Source organism: Abrus precatorius, unplaced genomic scaffold (assembly GCF_003935025.1).
Source record: "Abrus precatorius isolate BTA unplaced genomic scaffold, Abrus_2018 Scaffold5, whole genome shotgun sequence".
In the NCBI taxonomy this organism is placed as follows: Eukaryota; Viridiplantae; Streptophyta; class Magnoliopsida; order Fabales; family Fabaceae; genus Abrus; species Abrus precatorius.
Window position 1 is genome coordinate 17733079 of NW_020874395.1, and position 16218 is coordinate 17749296.

General features: G+C 28.1%; 1 protein-coding gene across 4 annotated transcripts; it reads left to right on the top strand.

The window, feature by feature from the left end:
- The first annotated feature begins 9656 nt into the window (after window positions 1-9656).
- LOC113868163 (fructose-1,6-bisphosphatase, cytosolic-like) lies at window positions 9657-13862 on the top strand. 4 transcript variants are annotated; one of them, XM_027503746.1, is made up of 12 exons: window positions 9667-9898; window positions 10004-10051; window positions 10164-10238; window positions 10447-10508; window positions 10772-10838; window positions 11243-11356; window positions 11687-11773; window positions 12359-12429; window positions 12519-12584; window positions 13059-13145; window positions 13275-13350; window positions 13458-13862. In XM_027503746.1, the coding sequence occupies exons 1-12, from the start codon at window positions 9740-9742 to the stop codon at window positions 13569-13571; spliced, it is 1026 nt and encodes a 341-aa protein (XP_027359547.1). In that variant the 5' UTR covers window positions 9667-9739; the 3' UTR covers window positions 13572-13862. The 4 variants fall into 4 exon arrangements, with proteins under 4 accessions (XP_027359546.1, XP_027359549.1, XP_027359548.1 ...); XM_027503745.1 differs by having other exon boundaries at window positions 9657-10051; window positions 13458-13785; XM_027503748.1 differs by lacking the exon at window positions 11687-11773 and having other exon boundaries at window positions 9658-9898; window positions 13458-13598.
- The last annotated feature ends 2356 nt before the right edge of the window (window positions 13863-16218 follow it).

Consider the following 16218-nt stretch of genomic DNA (forward strand, 5'->3'; position numbering starts at 1 on the left):
GACATTTTTAATTTTTTAGGAAATAAAATGTCAGACACAAATTCTCTCTGGTACCAAAATGAGAGTTTAGCCGTAATACAAATTTGTATTACATTTTATTTTTAAAAATTAAAAATTAATTTTTAAAAAAATGTTTGATTTTATTTTTAAAATAATTTTTAGTTTTTAAAAATAAAATGTTGTACAAAAACTACTTTTAAAAATGAAATACTCTTATTTTTATTTATTTTTTGCTAAATTTAACAACTTACTTTGTAAGTTATAATTTTATATTTATTAATGAATAAATATTATTTGATTCAATTAAGGTAAGTATTAATTATTTTTTAAATAAAATATATTTATTAAAATATTATTTTTTATAATTTTTATAAAAAATATAATTTTATGAGCAAATTATATTCCTCTCATTTAAAATATACTTAAATTAGAATACTTTTTGTCTTTTTAATTTCATCTCTCCACCAAAAAAGTTAGAGTACTTTTCTATTCTTTCATTTTAAATTTAAATTTTTATCTCATAAAGAATAAATATAATATATATTACACTTTAATTTTTGTTAAAAATAAATCTATTTTACAGATATAATATTCTATCTTAATGTTCGTTTAACTTTCATTAATGGTTATTTTTGAATTTATTTACAAAATATTTTTATGTTATGACATAAAAATTTAAAATAAAGTTTGAATTTGATATTTAAAAGTTCATTATATAAATTCCTAAATTCAAAAAACATGTTAAAACTAGCTAAGTTACTACAAAAGTTGTTAAGAAAAAAGTTGTCAATAAAAGGTTCATATACAGTTGTTTATCTATGTAAATAAGTGCATTTAAATTAAAATTAATTATAATATAGTATATTTATGTCATGGAATAAGAGAATGTAATTTTCAAAATTATAAGTGAAAAAATTACAACTTAATCATTGTATATATTAACAAAGAATATAATTTATTTATTTTTTTTATAAAATATTAAAACGTTTCTAAACAAATTAATAAAAAAATATATTAGACTTAAGATAATTGAGAAAGGATTATAACTGCTAATATTTTTAAATCATTTTAATGATCAACATTTTATGTCTTAATTGAAACTATTAAGTGTGTTGTATTCACGTTTAAAATAAATAGTATTTAATAGTCTAATTGCTAAATACTCAAACTTATGCGAAAATACAAAATTTTTGTATTAAAAGTTTATTCAATCCTAGAAGTATACTAGTCAAAAGTCTCTTAAACATGGAAAAATTTGTTAATTCAAGAATTTGTTGTTGTAGTAAAATTATTCGGTATAAGTGAAATATCTTGTTAAGAGATCAAGAGTTAAAGATAATCAAAAGTTACAGGTAAACTAAGATAAACTTTGTGTGTTGATTTCCTATTTTTTAACTCTAATTACCAATAGATTCTTTAAATTGTGCAAATATATATATATCCCTCTTAAAAAGTTTTGTTTTCAAAATTTTGAACGATATTTTTTATTAATTTTTGAAGTTATGTGTAAAATTAAAAATCTTATTCTTATGTAAACAGTATTAACGAAGTTTAAACAAATATTCTAACAAGATACTCTTACAACATTTAAAACACAGTTCAACCTTAATTCTTTTTTTTTTTTCTTATCACTTTTTATATATTTCTAAAATTTATTTATCTAATAAAAAATATGATTCTAAAACTATTCTAATCATATTTTTTTTCTTTTTCAACTTTAACTTCTAAATGCAATGAAAAGAAATGTTAAATTCACAACATTCAAATCTATAAAAGAATTAATTAAGGAAACATATAATTATATAGAAAAAAAAAGTTATATAATGTTTATTACTTTTTTTAACTTGTACTAGAAAAATTGTCACATAATTTTAATTTTTAATTTTTTTCACAAATTGTTGAAAAATATTTTGTTAGAGTAACATTTTATAAATTGATTGAGATACATCTTTAAAGTAGTCTTGATGTAAATTGAAATTTAAATTAATAACAATTGGTAGGTTAATCTTGATTAATTATCAATAACTTACTAATAAAAATTAAAATAAGAACTTTTTAATTTGAATATTTTTATTTCAGAAAAAGCATGATCTTGAAATAAAAAATTAATTTGTTGAATATTTTGAATAATAATTTTTCTTTTAAGTAATAAGGGTATAAATTTGCAAGATCTCATTAACAAAATATGTCCAACTTCTCATGAGAAACTTTAGCTTTAAGAAAGCTTTAGAACTTAGTTTTGACATTATATAATCTTGTAATCAATGTATATTGTTAGATGTTATCGGTCAAGTGAATCATATCATAGTAAATAACAAAAATAAAAATAGTGTATCATTTTCATAGGAAGTAACAATGGTCACACATTCCTAATTCATATTTTTAAGTACTTAGTGAATTGAGTCACTTATTTAACTTAGGAGAATTTTATCAATTTTTCAATTATGAGAAACCTTTTATATCATGCATTTTAACAATGAAGCACTAAGCAAAAAAATACATAATAAAATTGAATCATGAAATCTAAACTAAGATTGAGTAAAATAAGGTTACTCAAGATTCAAATCAAGATTCAATCTTATTATAACCTAATAAATTTAGCAAAACATAGTAAATAAAGAAGAAAAGAGATAGAGAAAAAGATAAAAATGAAAGAAATTTTCATCAAGGCTTTAATCTCTACTTTTACATATTCTTGACCTCTAACTCAAAGAAAAATAAGAAAAAATAAAATCTCAAAATGAGAAAATAAAAAAAAATTGATAAAAGATTTCTAAAATTCAAACTAAGTATTCATTTTTGCAGACTTGATGTAAGGACACAAACAGTTGCATATCCCAACTGCATTCTTCTAGAATATCCACGAGGATTAATATAGGGATTCATATTTGAATATCCTAACTCGGGTCCTCTATGGTGCTTGAGAACTGGAATGTTTGGACATTAGAAATTGTATGTCCTATCTCGCATTTTTTTTAAGTTTTAAAGCAAAAAATTAGAGATATTAAAAACTGAATGTCCTGACGCACTATGTTAGAAATCAATTCTTCTTTTCTACTCTATCAATTTGCAACATCGTCTTTTTCACTTATTTGTTGTCATCTCTGCACTTGAAAACACATAATGAATCATGTATTATGTTGTTAAATATATAATTTTTCATCTTTTGCTTTCAAAAAGATTTTATGCAAAAACAAAAACAAAAAAAAAACAATTTTTGTTTATCTTAATGCATTTATCTTCTTAACCATTTCAAATTTCTGCACAATTAGTTATATAAATTCACTTAGAATGTGGATTTAACATATATACTAAGAAATATTATACTAAGAAATATTATACTTAAAACATGTAATTTACACGATAATTTTTTATTTAATTAAATGAGATATTTTAAATTATTATTTCTCATTGTATATATATGACATTATTATAATAGTAAATTTAACTTTATATAACATTAAGCAAATGAGTTAATCAAGATATTTAATTTAGTATCATTATTAAAATCTTTAGTCAAGTACTATTATTAGAATAATATATAACGACTAGACTAGTATACGAGTAAATTGATAATCAAATATATTAATTCATCGACATGAGATATTATGTCTTTAATAATTGCATATTAAGATTAATAATATATTAAAATTTTCAATCATAAAATAATATTACATATAACGATAATTTGTTAAAAGAAAAGAGATTGAGAAACCTACAGTAAAATTTGTGTGTTTAGTATATAACGAAATTATTTATTTATAATAATAAAGTAATGATTATAAAATATTTTATTATTTATTTATTATATTCTTCATATAGAAAATCTTTGCTTAAGGCTCCCTTAATGTATTTCACAAATGCAAACAACTACATCTCAATGTTCTTTACATAAAAAGTTAAGAATCTGACTTATTACAAATGATATATTAAGTCAAGTAATAGTGAGATGATTTAATTTACTAACCAATTGTTCAGTGGGTAAGCTTACCTATCGAAAAGTAATAAAAGATTTTAAAATAAGTCATAAAATTATCATATTGTTTTTCAATTATTAAGAATTTTCTGATTCAATTGTTTGAGCTTCAAAGGTATGAGAGTAAAACAAGAATTTATAAAATCAATTATAAAACCAAAAACAAGGAATACAATGCACGTCTTAGTTAAACTTATCGGAAAGAAACTTAGGACATATGAGTTTTCTCATTTAATTCTTTATGTTATTTTCTGTTTATTCTTAATTTGATTTCCTTGTGATTACTAATCATTCATACAATTACTATTAATACTCAATAGTCATGTAATATTAATATTCTTTTCTCTAAATTAACATCTCCAATGGTCATACAAGACATCAATTAGAGAAAACATAAAGCACCTATGAACTTGTTAATTTAATAACAATAATAATTAGAAGAGAAAAATTAGTTTGGTTCATCGAATCCTTTGTCTCATTTTATCCTATAGATCCATTAATTAACTGAGGTACGGTCGTCTGACGATATAATTATTTAGATTATTAAAGAAATACAATAGGATAAAAACTAATCACGAATGGAACCCAAATTTAAATTCAAATATCAAAATATCATAAACTCATAAACAAGTATTCTCATAACTTTAGTTATGAATTTAGTTACCCATGTTAAAGAAATGAACTGAAATAATAAAAAACAAAGACATAATCAAAAGAAATAGTAAATTAGAGATAAGATGAGTTCTCGATTTTCAAGTACAGTCACTCAAAGCTCTAAGTTCCACCAATAATATGCTAGGAGAAATCCAAAGCAAAGTGTAAAAACAAGGTGTAAAGTGTAAAATAGGATGATTAATTGCTGCCCCCAAGGTTCATTTAAATAGGTTTTGAAAACTCAAAAATTGTTTCATAGTTGGGTTTCTTACAGGTGAGCATGCTTAAATCTAATACATGGGTGTGTTGGTTAATATGCACGACTGTGTATGTATTCGAAGCACTCTAGTGCTTGATTACATGGTCTAGGCCAACTGACTGTTGCAAAGCTCTATTTTGCAACCAATTTGGATCCAAAACACATCTTAATCCCAGTTGTGGTTTTTTTATGCTAAACTGCACAACATACAAATAAATGCCAAACGTCAATATATAGTTTGTAAAAGATGGCCTAATTACAAACTTATCACCAATCATCTATATCTTTCTATATTTTCAAAGGACTTTCCCTAATTAGTTATAAGCTTAGTATTAGGATCCATAGAAGTATCAACAAACTTTGCATTCATCAATCATGTCTCTTCCAAAATGTCCATTGCATAACTCTTTTGAGAAATAAAATGTCATGTTTAGATAATGTCATCTCAATCTCCACAAAATATTTAAGTATGCTAAGATCCTTCTCTAAAAATGTTAATAAAGGTGTTGCTTCACTTGTGTGACTCCATAATGATCACTATATGAACTAACAATGTTATCTACATAAACAAATAAATGCTTTTGATGTAGGACTGACAATAGAAAAAAAAATGATCTAGTTTACTTTGACTCATACCAAATTATTGAATAATCGTACTAAATCTACTAAACTGTATGGGGAGATTATTTTATACCATATAAAATATTTTGTAGGCAAAAGACAAGTTTAGAACATTCCCCCTAAACAACTAAACTAAGAGGTTGCTCTTTGTAGAATTCTTTCAAGATTATTATGATGAAAATATTTTGGATGTTTAACTAAAAGAAGGGTTATAGTGAATGACAATCATGGACATGAGCAATTGTACAAAAGTCACCTTAGTGACAAGAGAAAATATTTTGCTAATATCAAAGTCATAGATTTGAGTATAACCTTCAACCATAAGGCAAGCTTTAAAGTGATCAACTAAGTTACCTAGATCAACCTTAATGGTAAAAACCTACCGATAGCTAATAATAGATTTTCCAAGAGAAAGAGAAACCATATCCCAAGTAATATTCTACTCTAATGTACACATTTCGTCAAACAATATTTGTCTCTAATCCGGATAAGTAAGAGCAACTCCTACCTTCTTAGGACTAGAAATAGAAGACAAAAAAGAGAAGAAATAATAATGAGAAGAAGATAAGTGATAATAACTTAATGTAACATAATGAGGAGAGGAATTTCAAGTACATAGAATACTTTTTTGAAGCAATAGAAATATCGCTAGTATAAGGTAGGGTTAGAGAAGATGACCAAGATGAAACTAATGGTGAGTTGAAAGTAGTTATAGTATTGGTTGGTGGAAGTAGAGATGATGATGTTGATCCTACTAAATCTGCAAAGGATGACCAAAGAGAAAATAAGGATGTTATAGTATTGGTTGGTGGAACGAATGATGTTGATCCTACTAAGTCTGAAGAAGAAGTAAATAAAGATTTAGATAAAAAAGAAAGGATCTAACTAAAAAATATAACATTAGAAGAAATAATATATTGATGAAGAGCAAGAGAGTAACATTTATACCTTTTTAAAATATAAAGATAACTAAGAAAGACACACTTGAAAGAATGGGCAAAGAGCTTGTCTAATCTTGGAATAAGATTATGAACAAAGTATGTAAACCCAATGACTTCAAGAGGAATAAGAAAAAAGAGAATTGGTAATAGAGAATTTGGTAAAGAGACTAGTTGTGTAAAATATAAGTTAACATCCTGATCACTTAAAAAATAATGAGAAACATGTGAGTGAATGAAGAGTATGAAGACACAAAGTTTGATGAAAAATGTCATAAGAGACCACCAAGGTAGGTCATTATGCATATAAGTATTCATATGCATTGTCATTTTGTAACTTACAAATTAAAATTTTAAATTGAGTCTTTATTTCATTAAATAAAGATTAGAAGCAAATAATATTAATTAGCAACCAAATTTAGCAGCTAAAAAATAATAAGTCACTAATTTGTGACGATGGATAATTATTATAACAATTATTAGTGATTGAATTAGTAACCCAATTTTTTTATCACAAAAATAAAATATGATTTAGTCACTAAATTGTAACAAGTTATTTAGTGACCAAATTAGTAATTAATTTTTTCAATTACAAAATAAAGTGTGAATGAGAACACTAATTTTATCGCTAAATAAATTTTGCAAAATTGAGACCCTTTGTTAGCTTAATATAATTGATTACAGTGAGTTTAAGTGATAGAAGTAGATTTTTCCTTCCATTTGATGACCGTACTCTCTTTCTCCTTAATGCTTCTTTCTTTCTCTCTCTCTCTAACTTCTCTTTTTGATCTTTCTCCTCTCTCTCAACCAAATAACATCCAAATTTTTCATCTCTTTTTTTTTTCTACGAATTTAACGAAATAGGTTTCAATGGAAATTCCTCCAAATGGCAAAACCATCTTAGACAACTTTGAAGTGCAAGAAACTAGTGACCATCGCTGCTGCATCACTAGTTGGAACTAGTTATATTACTACCTCTATACCTCACCTCTTGACCTGAAGCCACTGTTGTGCAACCATTGTCACTATAGTAAAGGCCTATGTTCAAGTTGTGGCTTTAGATCTTCTTTTCTCTTCGTCATGAATTTTTTCATGTTTCTCAAATTGGCTCAATAAGACACGTATCTTGCATTGTTTCAAAAGTTGTTTAAATATGAAAATTTTGACTACTTTCAAGTTTTCAAAAGTTATAATTTGTTGGAGTTCATGACCCAAAAAAAAAACAACATTATCTGAATTTGAGTTTATTCATTTTGAAATAAAGAAGACTCCTATTGAATTATAGAATACTTATAATCAATTACCATGTTTTTCATGTAGGTAGAATTTAAATGAGGCCCAATGTAATTGGTTATTGTAATTGTAATTGTAATTGATTACTAATAATTAGCCATCAAATAATCCACTCATCAATTTAAAAATTTAGCAACTAATTAAATATTTAGTCATTAAGATGCTTTATAACTAGTTTTATAGCAACCACTTCACTTAAGACGCTAATTAATTTAGCGACCAAATTTTAACTTATATTTACCAATTTTTTTATTTGCTAATTCACTTTTTTCTGGTTGTGACACAATATTTGTTACTATTACTGCTACTAACATTATTACATTGTTGTTGTCATTTTTGTTCATCCATCATAACTACTATTATTAATTAACATCTTTGTTTTTCTTTGTTTACTTTGACAATTTATAATTATCATTGTTACTATTACTACTACTAACATTATTGCATTATTGTTATCATTTTTGTTACATTCACCATGACTACCACCATTGATTAACATCTTTGTTTCTTCTTTGTTTACTTTGACAATTTATGATCATCATTGTCACTATTACTATTGAAACTATTGTTATTATCGTTGATATTACTTTTATTGTGACTATTATTCTTACTATTGTCACTATCAAAATTATCACCATTATAAATTATTACTATTATAGCCATTCACCACTATTATTGTTTTAATCATCATTGTTACTATTATTGTTAATCATTTTATTTCAAACAAACAAATCTAAATATGTAATGAGTGATTTGTAATTTTGAATTTAAAAATTAACATTAAAATTTTAAAGCTAAAGATTATAAAAAAAATTTAAACCAAAACTGTAACATTATTTTTAGATTTTAAAATTAAAAATTATTTCAAATGACCCCTAAATTATAAATTTCTAAAAAAATTACTAAACATATTTTTTTATTTTTTTTAATTTACTCCCTTTAATCTTATTTATAAGAAACAACTACCAATTTTTTTCTTATCTACACTATTTTTAAATAAGATTTAAATTAATAAAATATTCACCTATTGTCCATGTAAGTATATATTCATTTATTCAATACATAAGATATAAATTGATCCATTTTATCTTATAAATATTTTTAAAATAAAATATAAATTTATGACATACATTTTTTTTATCAATATTAATAAAATAAAAATTTATTTCTTATAAAATCAAAATTATTTATTTTTCAACTTATGTTAATATATCATATACTTTATAAAATAAAATATATTAAACAATTACTTATTAAATAATGAGACACTTAATAACTTTTATAAAATAAGATATTAATCAATTTAACTATTAAATTATTTTATATTATTTTTATAGTTATGTATATTAATTTTTATATAATTTAAATATTTATGTATTAACATCTAAATTGTAATATTTATTTAAAATTTTAAATATATTACACGTTAAATTAACTTAGTATGGAGAAATTAATATTAAGTGGTATAATATCTAAATTTAATCTTATATTTCAATGAATCTAAATCTTAAATTAATATACAAACACATCATATAACAAAACTTTTTAAAAAAATATATATTATTATCGGAAGAATAGCGGAAACCCATGACCGTCTTCCATGGCTCGAGAATCGAAATCGAAATGCATCGCATAGTCGCATACAGTATTGAGTAACGTAAAATGAGAGAAAGACGAAAATCGTTATCCGCCGCAACAGTTACGAAATGGGTATTTGATTCTCTAATCGCCACGTGTCACAATTGCCAGAAGATAGATCCATCCCTTTCCGCTTCTTCCCCGTCACCCAAACCTCGAACCCCTCACCCTCTTTCCTAGTGGACTGCACTGGTCCCCTCTCACCCATAACACCCACTATTTATATTATTATTATGATTATTATTATTATTATTGTTATTATTTTAATCAAACTAATTAATCAATTAATATCTCACTCCACCCATGTACTTTCTTAATTGGGTGCGGCTTGTTCGGTTCAGGTGAACAAGACTCGAAATAATGGACCACAGCGCGGAGGCACTACGCACGGACTTGATGACCATAACACGGTTCGTGTTGAACGAGCAATCCAAGCACCCTGAGTCACGCGGCGATTTCACCATCTTGCTCAATCACATTGTTCTCGGTTGCAAATTCGTTTGTTCTTCTGTTAACAAGGTTCGTTCGCTTCGTCATCTTTCACTCTCTCTCTCTCTCTCTCTCTCTCTCCACAGGTATTACTGCAAAATCGATATCAAAGTAATGAAACCTTTGTGCTTAAAGGCCGGTCTTGCTAAGCTTATTGGACTCGCTGGAGAGACCAATGTTCAGGCAAGTGCTTCCTGATGAATAAATCGATGTGTTTTTGTTATTATTGTTTGGTGTGGTTTTTATTTATTTGCTTTTCTTTTTCTGTTTCGTTTGTTTGTTGTTTGGAATGAAGGGCGAGGAACAGAAGAAACTTGATGTCCTTTCCAATGAGGTCTTCATGAAGGCTCTGATAAGCAGTGGCCGAACCGTAAGTGATCGAATATCTGATTGTTAACCTAAACTTTTAGAAATAAGTTTAAACGTACAAAAGTTTTATCAGAAAAAAATATATTTATTATATTTTTGTATGATTGTATCTCTATGGTAATAAATACTTTACAAAATCGTTTATTTATTTTGGCTGTGTCTTGAAGAACTGAAGCTGAGGGTTTGGTGATTTTATGATCTTTGAACAGTGCATTTTGGTTTCTGAAGAAGACGAGGATGCAATATTTGTGGAGCCTTCATTGCGTGGAAAGTTGTTCACTCTCTCTGTGGCTTAGTAATTTGTTCTGTACAGAAAGGTTTTAAATTGCAGCTGCGGCTATCAAGAGTAATTAAGGCAATTTTGACTTGAACAATTTGCGATCACAACCTGATTCCGTTGCCATGGCCATTGAGCCACCAAGATGTTGTGATTGTATCACGTGATGCTATCTGCAATTTAAAATCTTACAGACAAAGTTTTGGTTTTATTTATTGATTCTGATCAATCCAGTATGGATTTGTTTTATGATGCAGGTACTGTGTTGTTTTTGACCCGTTGGATGGCTCGTCTAACATTGATTGTGGGGTGTCCATTGGCACAGTATGATGCCTCCTCCTTCTTTCTTGCAAACTATGTTTATTATTGTTATTATTATTAGTTTTTCTAATATGTAGTGAAAACTTAAATATAATAAGTGATTAGGTTTTTATTAAAATCACACGATGTAATATACAATTTAAACATTACGCAGAATTACTTGTAGAAAAAGAAAATAAAAAATAAAATAACTAATATCCCTTTTTTATAATTTAAAATTAATTTATGCAGCTTATGTTTTGAAAAAGATAATTGAAAAAACTCATTTAAAATAGTAGAAGAACATAAGTTCATTTTAACTTATAGGAAAAATTTGATTTATTTTACTGTTTGATTTTTGTCTCCAATGAATACTTCTTGAGAAGTTAATCCAAACTTAACCATTGTCTGTGATAATTGTGTTGTAGATTTTTGGTATTTATGCGTTGAAAGATGCCCATGAACCAACCATAGAAGATGTCCTGCAACCTGGGAAGAACATGGTGGCAGCTGGTTATTGTATGTATGGAAGCTCTTGCACGGTATAATAAATCTACACTTTTTAAAATTGATTGGAATTTAGATGCCTGTATTTCTTGGGTGCACCTGTGTACCTTTTTGTCTTCATTTTCTCTTATATTTTCTTCGTCTTTAGGCGAAGTTTCATTCTGATTGCTGATCAATTTTAGTATATTAGTATAAATTAAATTGTCAATGTGAATTTTTGTTTTCACATATTTGGGTGGAAGAAGAAAACAATTTGATTCCTTTTTTTTCTGGTATATCTGGGGACTCAGACTTTCCTCTGTCTTCATTCTAAAATTACAATGCTTAATTTCTGTGTTACAATTTGAGATCTAATGGTTTTGCAGCTTGTGTTAAGCACTGGAGCTGGTGTTAATGGTTTCACCCTTGACCCATCTCTTGGTGAGTTCATCCTAACTCACCCTGACATTAAGGTATTTCTCAGCCCACTTACAGGTAACTGTTATAATTTACAAATTATCTCTCTCTCTGCAAATGCTAGTCTGGCTGCTCAGCTCTTATGAAAGTCAGCAAGTTTTTGATTTTTTATTTGTTCAAACTGTATCTGGTGCAAGCTACTTCTCTTGACCTTGAAATATGCCCATAGAAAAGATATTGGGTTAAAGTCGTAGCATTTTCGAATTATTAGATGGATGAGGCTTTACTAGGCCATACAAACTTCCAGTACTTATTCCAATCCTAGTTAAGATGACAGTTCAATCACTTCCCTTCTTTCGAAACAAATGTTTCATAATATTTATCAACTATTTAGATGATTGACCTGTTATGTTCTTCAATAATCTCTCTGTAGGAACACATTAATTTCTTTTTCTGATAAGATTTCGCTATTTAAAACTCTTTGGGATTAGGAAGACATTAGTTTCTGCGTTCTTTAATGGTATTTACCAGTGCGGAGAAAGTTAGTGTATCAATTCATAGAATATAAGGACATTTGTGCCCTTGCCATCTGTAGCATACTTGAAGCATATGTTAATCGTTTTATGAGTGGTTCTGCACAGATCCCCGAGAAAGGCAACATTTATTCAGTGAATGAAGGAAATGCCAAAAACTGGGACGGCCCTACTGCTACGTATGCATGAATTCAGTAGTTTATAATGTTTTCAGGAACTTCAGTGCAAATTTTGACAATCTTGTAATTCATTTTTTACTTCTGTTCAGTTACGTGGACAGATGCAAGTTTCCAAAAGATGGTTCATCACCAAAGTCTCTAAGATACATTGGAAGGTATCATAGATTCTCAACCTTGTTTTAGTCCTCCACAGAGTTGGTTAATTACCACCCTGAACCTTATTTTATTTTTAACTTCTTATTTTCTCACAGTTAATGCAAACAGCGATTTAATTATTGGCCAGACCATTAGACGCTATACAATCCATAGTTGCAATAGTTACATTGATATTTCAGTTAGTTTGTTCACACTCCAAAAAGATGATAATTCGGGTGTTCGGAAGAATGTGATGGATCAATAGTCTTTTATGTTCAGAACTGCATAGTATGTTATCATTGCACTGGAAGTAATCAACTAACAGAATTTGTAAATGGTTATTTTAGTAAGTTTAACTCAACAAACTTTCACATTATCCTCATCAACTACTGCACTTGACTGTAGCCACAGAATGAGAGTTTTATGTTCGCCTTTTCAAAAAAGTTGTTTCAATTATTTCTTTTCAACTTATAAACACTTCTATTCATTAACAGCATGGTAGCTGATGTCCATCGTACATTGCTTTATGGAGGAATCTTTTTGTACCCTGCAGATAAAAAAAGTCCAAATGGAAAGCTTCGGTATGCCATGTTCAACCTCTGCATTTATTCTTTTACTTGTGGCCCTCAGGAGCATATTCAAGCTTGATAAGACTTTCCCGTGTCAGAATCTTTTAAAATTTGACGACTTAATTTACTTTTCTTGTGCAGTGTCCTGTATGAAGTCTTCCCAATGTCATTCTTGATGGAACAAGCAGGAGGACAGGCTTTCACTGGCAAGCAACGGGTAATCTACATTTTCTTTACTGACCTTCCAATTTTTTGTTCTATTTTTTCCCTGTTTTACAGGGATCATTATTTGCCAATGAATTGATAAATCTTCTATGTCATCAGGCACTTGATTTAGTTCCAGAGAAGTTGCATGAGCGATCTCCCATATTCCTTGGTAGCTATGATGATGTTGAAGAAATCAAAGCTCTTTATGAGGCTGAGGGTGAAGAAGAATGAACCTGGACAGAATCCTTTATCTTTTGCTACTCACAGGCACTTGTTGTCCAATGTTTCTTGCTGGTGCTCGTAGCAAAACTTGTTATCTGGTCATGTATATGTTAATAAAACTGGTTAATATGCCTCTCATGGTTATAGAATTTATTTATGGATAAACAATATTTAGATTAAACAATTTAACATGTCCTGAAGATTGAAGAAGGATAACTGCTTGCTTTCCATCGAGATGCACACGTTGAACTCCATAGACATATTAGTTATTATAATGTCATTTATTTACAATTTTTATTCCATTATTTTCATTTTAAATAACAACATCGATGAGAACGACACACAAGCATAAACACTTCTAGGGATTTTTTATGTAAATAAAATAAATTTAAAAATTAATTACATAAATGTCCTTTTTTAGAAAAGTTTACAAATTTGTCCTAAAAATGTAATAGTTGAAGTTGATTAAAATCGACTTTAGTTAAAATTTGAAATTATTTTGAATCAGAAGTCAATATTAACTGATTTTCAATAATTTAAGATATACTAAGAAGTCAACTTTAATTGACTTATATGGATTTGGGTTAGGCCTAGTATAGAAGTCGATTTAAATCGACTTTCAATATGCGCAGAAGTTAATTTTAATATATTTCTCTTTAACATAGAGGTCGATTTTAATAGATTTTTCTTTTACCTAGAAGATTTTAATAGATTTCTCTTTTATACAGAAGTCAATTTTAATATATTTTTCTTTAACACAAAAGTCGATTTTAATGGATTTCTCTTCAACGTAGAAGTTGATTTTAATAGATTTCTCTTTTACATAGAAATCGATTTTAATAGATTTTAGTATTGACAACTGCTTTCAATTACCATTCCATTTGTTTTCGCTTATAAATAAACACAGCTTGCATCAAATTATTCAAAAAATCAACCAATTGAGTGCATTTTTAGTAAAATGGGAGAGAATGATATTCATGTGCTTATATATTATAATGGTAAGATTGTAAACACAATAGAGGGAGAGAAGTTTCGTAGCGACTATTAGACTTGGTTAGTTTTTTGTCCGTTCCCCAATTACTTTGTTACAATTGGAGAGCCGAATACTGGAGAAGTATGAGGAAAACAATATACAAGTTTCAAAGGTTTTCTACAGGATGTCAGTTGATATTAGGCCAACTGGTATTCGATATAAAAGGTGACGAATACGGAAAGATGAGCACATCGATCACATATTTAGTTATTTTAACTCATTTGCTAAAGCTCGTACAATAGAGCTTTTTTCTGAATTACAAGGTGATCATTTTAGCTCTAAAGGCTCAGTCTCAGATCCATCACCTTCTGTATCAAATGCAGGTCCATTAGTTGAGATGTCCCACCACATGCACAATTCACATGATAAGGTAGGTTCTCCAAGTTTTGAGCACTTTGTTAGAGACATTGAAAATCCATTATCTCTTAATCCACAGGAAATGAGACAAGGTAGCTTGGTTAGAGATTTTGATTTTGTTGTGGTACAACAGAATATTGAGAATGATGAAGAAGAGGACATTGACGATGATGAAGATGAACAGTTGTGTGATGTACAAAATTTGGATGAACATTTGATATTGCCATCTCAATTCCAATCCCAATCTCAAGCTTGACATCATCCTAGTCACTATTCAACAATTAGCTGTAATGCATTATAATGTGAATGAGTCTAGTTCAAGTTCGAGTATAGGGCGAGATAGTGATGTGTTAGTTAGTCAAGTATTTCACTATAAAAATAAAGTGATGTTTGCTGTTAAAAATTACAGCATCCGAAGAGGTGTTCAGTATAAAGTTTATGAATCTGATCACATAAAATTTTATTGCAAGTGTGTCAAGTTTGACATTAACTGTAATTGGAGTATACGTGTCACTTTCCGTAAAAAATTACAGTTATGGGAAGTGCGAAAATTGACAGGACCACACACGTGTCTTTCCAGAGTCTATGAATCAACATGCTCAAATGGATTATAATATTATTTGTGCCTATATATACCCTATGATCCAAGCAGATCCGACGATAAAAATCAAAGCCTTACAAGCATCAGTCGAGTCAGAGTTGAGGTTGAAGACAACATATAGAAAAGTGTGGCTCGCCAAACAAAAAGCTATTGCTACGATATATGGAGATTGGGAAGAATTGTATGATGAACTTCCAAGATGGTTGGGTGGCTTGCAGTCTTATATGCCATGTACTATTGTCCAAATGCAAACTGGACCATACTATATTGGTGATGTTGTAGATTATGGTTGCTTTATATTTCATCGTCTTTTCTGGACTTATCCACCATGCATAGAGGCATTCAAATATTGCAAAAAATTTATTTCAATTGATGGGACACACTTGTATGGCAAGTATAGTGGAACATTGTTGATGACAATTGCCCAAGATGACAACTCAAATATCTTGCCAGTAGCATTTGCAGTGGTGGAGAGGGAGACAAAAGAAACATGGTTTTTTTTTTCCTGAGAAATGTTCGTCAGCATGTGACACTACAAGAGGGCATACTTGTCATATTTGATAAGCATTATGCTATCAAAGCAACTCTAGAAGCAACAAATAATGAGTGACATCTTCCTTCAGCCTATCATGAATACTGTTTGCTACACATTGTATCAAATTTTG